The following is a 12471-nucleotide window of genomic DNA, read 5'->3' as shown; positions in this document are numbered from 1 at the left end:
CGGCTCGATGACTAGGTTAATGTACATTTCCCCGCTGACGCCGCCGATTTCCGACCCCGGCTCGCCGATAGGGGCGCCACCGAGGCGGACACCGCCTCCACCCTATCCCCAGCCGTCCATTATGAATCCTCCTCACAGGATTCAACCTCCCGCTATCACCACCAAATTCAACAGGCGGAACAATCCCGAGCTGGAGAAGAGGCGCGTTCATCACTGTGATTTCATAGGTAAGCTAAGGGAGGGAAACTTGTCAACTTGTTGTGCATAATACGGTAATAATATATTCGTGGAACTGTTCTGGAGGATTTTTGAACACGAGAATTTCTTTTGAGCTTTTAGATGGGAATTTTTCTCTTTGCATTTGTTCGTTGCGAGTTTTATTGCTTTTTCGTTAATATAATGGATGTATAAGGGATGTTTAGAAAGTTTGAGGATTTGATGATTGTAAATTGTTTGTGACAAGTCTTTGAAAAAAATACGTATGGAAAAATACGTATTTTTAATGCAAAGTGATACAACTGTTATGAATTATATTTATAAATTATATTGTTTTATATTTATGTTAATTATCATTGCTCAACATGCTGTTGAATTCTAAACAAGTAAGCATCGCAATAAAATTGATGAAAGAAAAGAAAATAAACTGCATAATTGTAATCTCCAATGTGATTTTAAAAAACATACGATTAAAAATCAAAATAACTTTCACGGTTCAAAAATCTTTTTATTGTTCAAACTTTCAATCAAGAAACCAATTAAACAACTATTTCGATAATTTAATATTGATTTCATCCATAAATACTTTGTCAATTAGAAAATTTAAACAACAAAGAAAATTTTAAACTACTATAAATCGATTTTAGAGAATATGACTTATCTTCTTGAACCTCTTATCTACAATAACTTTCGACAGAAGATTTTTAAACTATGAATATACAAAATAATGCAATAAAATAATGTAACTAATAATTTCTGTCTCCAACAATAAATATATCATACATAACAAAATTCTAGACGACGCTAATTCTAGATTCAAGTCGGCCACTGCTAACTACATTTCGTTTTCCAGGTTGTACAAAGGTCTACACGAAGAGTTCACATTTAAAGGCGCATCAGCGGATACACACAGGTATGTAAGATCGAACGTTCGAGGTTGCCGGATAACGGGTTCGTTTTAGGGAAAAACGGTATTACATATACCGATGGAAAGAAGGAACGACCGTGGAAATTAGATATGTAGCTCATCTACGAAGCGAAACGAAGCGTTTGAAAGCGCGAGGTCGAACGCTTGGCGTGGGCAGGGCGCGGTTCTCGTACCCTCTCCTTCTTTCCAGCCTCCTTTCTTCCTTTAACCTTCGTCTCTATACCCTCTCTCTCTAATATATATATATATATATATATGTGTACTTGTATTCTTCTTTCCGTCTCTCTCGAGTCTCCAATCTTTCCGTCTATGCGCGCGGTGTCGCGCAAAGGAGCCTCTATCATATGTAAACGTATAAGGAACGCATGAAACGTGGTATGCGACACTCCGCTTCGTAGACTTCGAGCTAGCGACCCACATCCTGTCCGTATCCAAACACACTGCTCGCTAACGCGCTCGTATTACCTACACCTACGTGTATTTGTACACGGCCGAGGATGAAAGGGTTTCTGGTTCTCCGCTAAAACCACGCGGAATCTTCTCTCTGAAGGAATTGTCGCGTGCTCGTTTGCCGTCGCTTTGCTTAGGTATAGATATGTTCACAGTTGTCGCAAGTTGAATTCGATTTCTTTCGATATTCATAGAAAGAACACGTAGAAAATTGTAATTTAGATCAGTGATACAATGAATTTAATAAATATAGATTCGTAGGGATTAAATAAATAAAATCTAAATTATATCTTTTTCTGTAATAACAGAGATCATACGAGATGAAAGTTTAATATTTCTATTAAACTCTGAAGATCTTTTTGTATACAAGATCGTAGATTAGGAGACAATCTTATTTATGAGAAGTTGGGAATAAATGCACATTAGTTCTCACTAATAAAACAAATTGCTACAATTTGTCGATATTGAAAAACAAAAACTATTCTACGAATTATTTGTTCACTATTTCCTATTCGTCGAAAAATGCATCGATTATAAGAGCAGGCAGTCGTTTTCATAAAAGCAAAGTAGATTACAAAACGAATTAGTTACACGCATAGAAAGTCAAAGTGTTCATGGAGAACAATAGAATGCACAAGATCAATTCGAAGGAAATTCGTGCATGAAGCGGGTACACGTTGTTTGAGTATGCAAACGCGAAAGCGGACGTATATACATATACGCGTGTAGAAACGCGTATAGTCGGGTCGAAAAGAATGAGAGAGGCACGATAGATGCACGCGTGCCCACTCGACAACTTCTCGCGGAATGCTTGCCAAAGGCGTCCGAACCACGATGTACCACTTTCCAAATTGATACCTCGAGATTTTGCGGTAACCTGTCATCGCGTCACGCATTGTCGTTCCTACATAACGCATATTTTTAACAATTCAATTTCTCTCTTTGTCTGTCGATAGATCTTTGTATCTTACTTGATCTTTTCGTGAGATTGACACAACAATTAAGAACGATACGATTATATATGATTCGATTTACTTATTTTGAAAGACGAGAAAATCTTCTTCACCGATACCTCTATTAGACGTTACGTTCTCTCTGAATTCGGTGCAGGTAGGTTAGTTATTAATAAACATTCGATCTCGAAAGGAACGAAAGGCGAGAACGGGATTGCCGTTAAGGAGATCCGAAAGGTGAATCGCGAGGGATAAAGCAGTGGCGTAGTTAGCGGGTCGAGAGCCTCGGGCACGTGGTTCTTGTCTTGAATGAACCAACGTCGAATCGTCTCTCGGCGTTAAGCCTCGCCACGAGCGCATTCACCACCGGTTGCCCTCTGGTCCGATGCACACACGCGTGTCTACGCGTGCACCGTGCGCATGCGTGTCTCGTCCCATCAGTCCAGTACCGTCCGGTCCCGCGTTCCGAACCAGCTCGTTCCATTCCATGCTGTCCCGTCTCGAGCATCGAGAAAGCATCGAGAAAAGAGTATCGGGTCGATCGCTCGTAAATTATACACCGTCCAAGGTGGAACGTCTATATTCGAGGATTGTTCGCGACCGATCGAATGCGAACGAACGAACGAGCATTCGCTCGATTCTTGCGACCATCGCCGCGTTTAGTATTCCGCTAATGTATTCGAATGCGTTATATACCACGTGTAAGCTGTACACGTCGCGTGTTTCTTAATAGGAAAATTTCGTGCGCGTCTACCGATTTCAGGGTTTTACGCGAGACAACCTTGGGACGATCATTCTCTTTTTTTCTCCTTTTTTTTTTTTTTTTTTTATCCACTTGGGACAGATGTTATCGAAATTATAGGCGGGATGCGCCATTCGCCACGTCACACGGATAAAAACCGATCCTTTCGAGGTAACTCTCGCTGTCGCGATAAGCGAAAGAAACATCCTCGAATGGGAACCTGGCAACGATCCGATTAGACATAGGAATTTGAAGATTCCACGTATATATCGAAACGAAACTTCTCGGCTTATTCGATGAGCCGTATAATACATAAACTCTCAAAGGTCCAAGAAACTCTCCCGTAAGACGAGCCGTGTGTAAGTACTTTACGTGGGATGAAAACGCGTATCGTTCCTCGCAATGCTCGCAGTTATATACAACACGTTCAACACGCGAATTTCTCACCGGTTATTATTTCAGACAAAGGTTAATTTTGTGCTTTCGAAACAAAAACGTTCATGTTGCTTATTGCTACGAAACAAGAGGACAATAGAAATATTTGAACGGATTTGTAAATATATATGAGAGAGATTAGAATTTTGTTAGTTACATTTTACAATGGAAAGCAATCTTAAAAACACGAACAATGCATATATTTATTAATATGTGTATTGTAAATTAATGGATTTGTTTGTAGATATGGAAGAAGTGAGAACAATTTTACAATTTGATGTGTACTATACGCGCATTGTATTTGAATTTTTGAAGCTTGATATTAAGATTGATTTTACGAAATTAAAATAATGGAAATTTTTTAAGAGATTTCTTTGTAGATATGGTAGAATCTTGGTTATATTTTGCACAGTAGAAAGCAACTTCGTAGTAATGCAAATCGTATGTACATTTACAGTAAAACAGTCTATTGAATGGAATTTAAGTAATGTCTTATCATTTGAATTCTACTTGAGCTCCTACTATCTGAATGCATCTACCATTCGACATTATTCTATATGTTCGTATGAATATTTTTGTACCATAATATAATTGGAAGTGTAAGTTATATTTTTCATACAAAACAAATGAAAAAATTAATTTATCAAGCGTTAAACATTGTTGTATTTTCAGAAAAAAATTATATTTTATCAAATTTTAATTTCGTAACCGATCAAGCGGAATTAAATAGACTCTCGCTACATAAATAACCTGACCAAAGATCAAATCTTGAANTATATATATATATATATATATATATGTATATATATTTTTGAATTATGAAAAATCGTATACATTTTGCTCAATGTATAAATTAAAACAGTATAATATAACATAAAATAATAATAGCGACAAAGAGTTCCATTGTTATTGAATAATACATCATATCCTTCCTAGCAGTTCATATAAAAAAAAAAATTCTACCACATATATTTATCGTCAATACGTGCATAAGATTTTTGAACGAATTTGTTCGTAAACATCTCAGATCTCTTACCAAATAGTTGCATCTTAACACAAAGAAAGGGAATCTCGCAACGTGAACCGCGTATACATACATATTCACGTATCTACTCGCACTATAGACGCAGAGGTCTCGCGTGTAGAGACAACCGATTGGCACGTATGCGAGGAGAAGTCTCACGGTGTGGGGTGTGCGGACACGAGGCGAGCAACATTCCTGCTTCATCCATGCTTTCAACTTTGGCAACCTTCTAGCCTGCATGTTTGCCCGTTGTCGTTTTATCCGGCTTTAAAACTCGACGCGGCCAGCCTTTCGCGGTGGTGGAGAACCTTCGCGATTCGAGTTCCTAACGGTGTTTCTCGATCGTTAACGAAGGAACGAACGAAAATCCATACGCTGTCGGGTAGCAGCACGACAAGGAATATACGAGGAATAATTGTCGGGGCACGAGAGAGGCTAGGACGGAGTTTCGAGAGCGAGTTGTTGGATCGTGAGACGCTGCGAATGGCAGACACCGTACTGCGCGGTGAAAGTGATCCGAAATTAACGGGGACGCCTCGAGCTTCGTAGGCGTCGTCGAGCCAACGCTCGTGATTCAACAACGATACCTTCCATCTGGAACGTTATCGAAGGAAAATCGTTGGTAATTGACGCGGACGCGCGGTGTTGTTACTATTTTTCTGATCTGTTAGAAATTAAGGGAACTTTGGAGGGGGCAGATTCATTTTGACAGTTTTTCAGATATTAAGAGTATTATGTATAATAAGGAAAATTATATCACGTGGTATAAACTAGATCTAGATTTTATCCCTCTTTTGAATGTAGAAAATATTTTTTATTAATGAAAAAAATAAGACAATTCCAAATTTCGAAAATTGAAATAAAAAAACTTAAATAATAAAATATTTTTTCAATTATTTCTTTTTTAAATTAAATCAAACCAATAATTTTACAAGTATATCTAGTTAATTTTTCTAAAGGTTTTACAAATCTGCCCCCTTCTTACTGCAAAATTCTCGATGCAAAAATCTACCTTTATTCGAGATGAGAAAAAAGAAAAGATTCTTCATTTTAATCACGAAAAATAGACAAATCAACGAATCTCCAATTCTCGAAGTGGGAAGATGACTAATCGTTAAGAAAAACACGAATCCTTAGGGAAAAAGGGAATCGGCGTTAAACTCGAGTTATTTCCTGAAAGGGAAAAAACTGGAGTCATTACGATCGCTACGGAGGGTAACCAATAGAATGACTCAATACAAATAATTGCCGATCGGATGACGACACGCATCAAATGGCTTTGCTCTTCCATTTTTATTACGATCGATTTACGCTTCCAATGTATCGTCTTTTCTCGTTTTCTGTAACACCCTTTTTTCCCACGTTTTTTTAAAATTACACTCGATCAATTCTCCATCGAAGGATAAAACAGATACAGATCTTCCCATGAATCTCGTAAGACTCGTTTCAGTGAAGATATACTACGGGCGAAGGAGGCACGCGACAGAGGGATGGCTAGTAACAAAAAAAAAAAAAAAAAGAAAAAAGAAAAAAGAAAAAACCCTATTACCGGAAGGCTGGCTCTCGAGCTAGTCCTTTTCTCTTGGACGACGCGACGCCACGTCTCGAAGAAATCGCCGCGGAATTCTCATGAACGAGCAATACCGTGAATGGATGCCGCCTCGTGGTGGTAATACCGATTGTATGGGAGTCGTGCGTGTGGCTAAGACCGGTTGGGGTCGTCTCCATAGCGAGCTGTTCCATACAGCAGAACGAGTCACCGGTATGCGTGGGCGTATTTCTTAGCTATCGAGTCTTTTCGCTTGCTATTTTCCGATGCGCCGTATAGTTCTATTCCCTCCACACAATTTTTATCATTTTAATCGAGATTCCACGCGGTCTAGAACACACATTCGACACGAAATCATTCTTTCTTTCCTTTCCCCCCCTCCTCTTCCTGTTTTTCTTTTTTTAGTCTAAGCAAACATCGAATTCCGATTTTGTCCATCGAGAGTCCGTTATTTTTCTCCGTATAACCGGTTTTTATCATTTCCTACGAGATTTCGTGCGCTTGAAATTACTTTTGATATAAATAAACGTAATTGTCGAATTCTGGATTCGAGGAGGATAACGTAGGAAAGCTGTGGAATAGTCGAGCAACTAAGAACGATCGTGGGATCTTTTACCTTCGAGCAAATACCTGTTGACAACAGAGACACGATCCCGAGATAGTCGTCTCAATAGCATTTCCCGCGTCAGCTGTGAAAACACGCGTTCACCAGAGTTAATTAGTTCGTGTAATTGGAATGCGAATAGATCTCGCAAGATACTACGATTACACTCACCAGTCAATATTTACACACTCATACGAGATTATTATATATTTCCTAAATATATTCGAAAAGAAACAATAATTTGGAATCGAGAAACATACAATACGATTCAAAAGTTACCTAAACTAAATCTAATCCAAACCAATAATAATTTAATACTGTATGAACTCATATGAAAAAAGTTTAAAAGAAAATCCCGAAACGAAGTTTGATTTACTTTAAATTCTCTCGAAGATCACGACTTTCCCTTGACATATTCGAAACAAAGAGGAACATATGAAAGGACGCAAATGAGGCTAAGATATGCATATCAGCGAGATAAAAAGAAGCACGGTCGAATGGCACGGTTGAATGGTATCGAGAGGGTAATAGTAGCGGGCACGGTGATGAGAATTGTGAAGAGATTCGGAGCGAGGAATCAAAGGGGCAAAGGAGCGAGATCGGTCGATGCACGAATCGCGGCGGTAGTTCGGCCAAAGAAAGGAACCTATTAAAGAACAATGCGGTGCTCTTTGCGACGGCGATAGGTGTACGAAGAACCTTAGGCTATGAGAGATGCCGCGTTGACCTTTAACTGTACCCGCGTGCCGCAATACGCTCACCTGTATTCTAGCGCAATCCGTTCGCGTTCTCGCCGATCCTGCTTCTGCTCCTGCTCCTGCTTCTGCTCCTCGCCTCGCCTCGTCTCACCTCGTCTTTTTCCGCCGCGCCGCGCCCCGCCCCGCCCTGACCTCGCCTCCCCTCGCCCGGCCTCGCTCTATCTCGCCTCGCCTAGCCTCGCTTCGTTGCAACCGAGGCAACGGTCCTGAGATGCATACGCTTCGAGTCCAGTTAACTTTTCTCCACCGCGAAAACTACGCCTTCTTCCGAGCGAAATGACCATCGAAAACCCGTTAACCCGGCCAACACGCGTGTCACAATCTCCTTCGAAAACCGATACTTCTATAACCAATTACAATGATAATAAGCTTGGATGCACAAAAATCGGGAATTCATACTTATGGAGTATGGAGCAATTATGAAATATTAGAATCGAAATTTTAGAACGTAATATGAAAAAGGAGAATTAATGAAAGAAAAAGAATGTCGAATGCATTAAAAGGAATGGGGATGACTATCAGATACTTGTCCATATCCTGCGATAGAGGTGCGCAAAATTTTAATGGTTAAAGTTAAGAAATCAAATCACTTCGATAAGTTATTTGAATTTATCATTCAAAGCATCGAATAATCGAGATTATGCGAAGAACGATCAATTATACAAATTTTAACTAATGAATTTTTCTATCAGCTCAACTTTGCTGCGCGGTTATTCAACTTCCTATCTATTCCTCGATTTCCGCTTTTTAGATTTCAATTTTCAAATTTCGATTTGCTATGACGCGTATTGCTTTTGAATCGTATTCTATAAATGGGAACGAATTCTCGAGTACCTGGAGTGAAAGTTACGAAGCATCGTGTATATGCATTTTTTTTTGTTCCAGGTGAAAAACCGTACCAGTGTCAGTGGCCAGAATGCGAATGGCGATTCGCCAGAAGCGACGAATTAACTCGTCACTATCGAAAGCATACTGGCGCGAAACCCTTCAAGTGTGCCGTGTGCGAGCGTTCCTTCGCCAGGAGCGATCACCTCGCCCTTCACATGAAACGGCATCTTCCGAAGCAGCACGCCAAGTGACCGTACCGCTCTTCCGAGACTCCGTCTCCGTCTTCGTCTTCGTCGAGTGACTCCTCGAACGCGCGCCCCCCTGACCACGCCGATCTCCTTCAGCCTTTTTCAACCGTACCAGCAACAAACTCACAAACTTCCTTCATTTATTGATTAACAATCTGAGTATTAAGTCATTCGAGATCATTCTGTGCTTCGTTTATTTTTTTTTAATTCGTTTACATCGAATTAATTCTATTGAATTTTTTCGTAGAGCGAATTATCATTTCGTTCGTGTCAACAGGGAAAAATCGATCGATAGCAAATTAATAATGTAATTCTCTGATGACTCTTAAATATGTTTATTAGAAATAAACAGTGGCTGGACCACTTTTCTGCTCTGTGTATCTCGCCGTTTTGAATAAATACGAACGATAAATGTAAATTGTAAACATTTAAGCATTCGAATCTTCTGATTTCTTTTAAATTTCAAAGTTTCGAACTACGTGTTTGAAAACTACGTGTTTCACAAACACGTAGACATATTTATCAATATTTTTAGAAATATTCCCGTATCAATTTTAATTCGATTTCTATTCTGTTGCTTGAAAAACAACAGTTTTCTGACAATTTTCTGATCGCGTTAATTGTTATATAAAAAAATTAATGGAACGTGTGCCGTTCAATCGGTGAAAAATTGTGACGAAAGTGTAATCATTTTGAGAATATACGAATAGTTTTAAGGAATTACCATGTTGTAAACGTTAAAATTTCCTATTTCACTTGCGCGAAGAAAATGAAGCGAGAAAGGCTAAATCTTTTGCGAATACGGAAGCTGGTACGCACATAATGGCATCTAGGTATTTTGTGCTAAGTTAACCAGAATAGCGAGGGATCCTGATGCAAGAGAACACGAGTATTGAAAAAAAAATTTGCACATGATCATTCCCGTTAATTTATTTGTCTATGTATATAAATACAATACGTCTGTAACAAGTGTTAAGAAACTATTTGTTCGTGATTTATATATCGCAATTTTTTGACGCTTGTATTCCTTTGCATTTGAATCCCCCCCGTTCCGCAACTAGAGGAGTTAGTCTAGATTCTTTCGAACGATCGTTAAATGCATAAACTATCGACGCGATCTACGTGAAAAGAATCGATTTATAGTGATGCCTTATGTACAAATTTATTTAGGTACGTAACGTGTATGTATACGTATACGTATGTATGTATGTGTATAATCATACACGGATATGCATATATATATAAATATACGTACAAATCGTGGAGAAAATATCACGCCGCGTCCTTTGTGGCTGAAAGGTCTATGCACTTATGTGTGTGTATACGTGTAAAAAAAAAAGCGATGCATATCCAATACTTATGTAGTTAGTGTAATATTAATCTGTATAGTATGCGATTTAAATATATTCGAACCGATAATATTCGCGTTCGCCGGTTTCCACGATTTTATCGATTATCTTGTTTATTATTCGCAAAAATGGTGCGCGTAATTACACGTAGATACGATAGATGACAAAACGACTTACTTATTAGTCGTTTCAGTTAAAAACGAGAGAAAAAAAGAAAAAAAAAAAAAAAAAAAAAAGACTTGCTTATTAGACGGTTCGATTAAAAAAGGAAGAAAAAAAAAAAAAAAAAAAAAAAAGAAAAAAAAAAGATCTTCGCGAAGCAATCTTTCCTGTTATGTTTTGTCGCGTTTCTCTCCGTTCTCTCCGTGTCTCTCTATCTTTCTTATTTGGCATCTCGATCATTAAATGCGAGAGATTAAAGAAGTACTTAATATTTTCGCTTCTTTCTCCATATCACAAAACCAAAAATGTAATGATTATTTCATGAAAATACCCGTTATTCTATTTGTTCGTTTTATTATCGTTTTATATCATGAAGATAGTTAAAAACGAATTTAATTTAGTTTTATTAATTTAATACATGAATTTAAAATGTTACGTTTCGATTATGCCTTTTAATTAGACTTTTGTTCAATAATCTTTTTGTCTTCGAATATTCGAAAGTAGACAATCTATGAATATAAAAATTTTACGATATTTAATTCACAAACGTATAATACGAATTCACGAATCTATGCTATCAACATCAACTATTGCTATTATTCTTTGAGATAAAGATTAAACCTGCTTCGCGATTTTTTATTTAACCCGCATTACCTCATTTTTTCGGCACTTTTCTTCCATGCCCGATATATAATTACACAATTCATTCACTAGGCCAACAATTTTAACACAGATATACCTCATTTACCGAAATAGAAAAATTCAAAGCGGTTGTGACGAAATTTTATGCATTCTCCTACACGATTTCCTAGAATTTTGTTTATAATGTTTGTAAATCGCTGTAATTTGTGTGTTGTGTAATTTAAATATATATATCACGATATATACGTATTCTATATTCGCAAATAATGTGTTTGGTTTTCCTATTTAGAAATGATCCACAAATATTAAATAGTAAATTATGATAAACTTTGCATTTAGCATGTAACAATTAAAAAATATATCACGAATGACTCGTAAAGTAACAGGCATTGACATAAAAAATTGTTTTGCTATTACATATGATATTAATCATCGATATAAGTACCTACTTGCAAAATATACATAAATTCATTTCTTTCATTTGCATGGAATTTATAATTACAATATGACGATATGTTTTTCTACAGATAATGAATGATGGGAGTTAAAAACAATTCGACGAAACATAAAATATTGACATTAAATTTTATTGTATAATAAATTTAAATTTACGTAAATGCACCTATCATCGAAATAGTTAAATATTCCAATGTTTCAATTAAATTTAACCTAACCTATAAATTTAACCCTAATCCTATAAAATTCACGAAAACTAAAATAAGATATTAACTGACTAAATGTGACTACATCAATAACGGATAAAAATACTAACATAAAACGTAAAAATTTTTTTATTTAACATTAGAAACATTTTGAAATACCGTGTAAATTTTCCTTACATTTCTAACCAAACTCTAATCGAAATACGATATAATAGATGAATGGCGCCATCTGACATGGAACGAAAAAACTAAAATTGCGAGTGGCGCTATCTGAAGAAGAATAAAAAAACTAAAAATAGAACGAAAATTAGAAATAAAACTACAAATAAAAGACAAATAGAACGGAAGTGACATAATGTCACAAATTTTTTTCTAAAATACTGACCTTAAAAAAGATCAAAATATCTTTCTTATTCCATATAGTATGCCAAAACTTAAGTAAATTCACAAAATTAAATTACTCAAAACAAATTAAAAATCTGTATTTATATACTTCATAATTTGAACAAATGAAATGATCTCATAATTTTAATAAAATATATATATACGAAAAATATAGTCATGCTCACAATTTATTAGCACACATTATTTCTTATAAAATACATAACTATATTACTCATAGTAGCTATACAATAATACGATTATATACTGCATATTAAATAATAATAACAATTTCCAACTCTCACTGCTTTGAGATTGCAACAAATTAAAAATCCATTTTGATTGCGACGGTCCATCCACATATTTTATTAGGAAATGTCTATTTACTACCAAATAAATTCTTCTTTTACCATACATTTGCAAAATGTTCAAACTTTTGATCGTTAATTACAAAATTACAAAATATAATAACAAAATATAATTACAAAATAAAAAAAATAATCATTGAAATCGCGTGCGCAGCCAATTAGCTCACACTAT

At 36.5% G+C, this 12471-nt stretch overlaps 1 protein-coding gene across 1 annotated transcript in view; it reads left to right on the top strand.

Moving 5' to 3' along the window:
• LOC102679080 (putative uncharacterized protein DDB_G0291608) overlaps window positions 1–9014 on the top strand; it is a gene marked incomplete at its 5' end in the record, with an annotated part of 9970 nt that extends 956 nt beyond the window's left edge. The window contains 3 exons of the mRNA XM_031514577.1: window positions 1–227; window positions 1070–1129; window positions 8545–9014. The exon at window positions 1–227 is cut by the window's left edge and continues 21 nt beyond it. Coding sequence (XP_031370437.1) covers window positions 1–227; window positions 1070–1129; window positions 8545–8738 — 481 coding nt within the window. The remainder of the gene's footprint in view (window positions 228–1069; window positions 1130–8544) is intronic.
• Window positions 9015–12471: the final 3457 nt, after the last annotated feature.

Source organism: Apis dorsata, unplaced genomic scaffold (genome assembly GCF_000469605.1).
Source record: "Apis dorsata unplaced genomic scaffold, Apis dorsata 1.3 scaffold_1067, whole genome shotgun sequence".
Lineage (NCBI taxonomy): Eukaryota > Metazoa > Arthropoda > Insecta > Hymenoptera > Apidae > Apis > Apis dorsata.
Note: the sequence above shows the minus strand (reverse complement) of the source record. Positions and strands in the feature narration are given on the sequence as shown.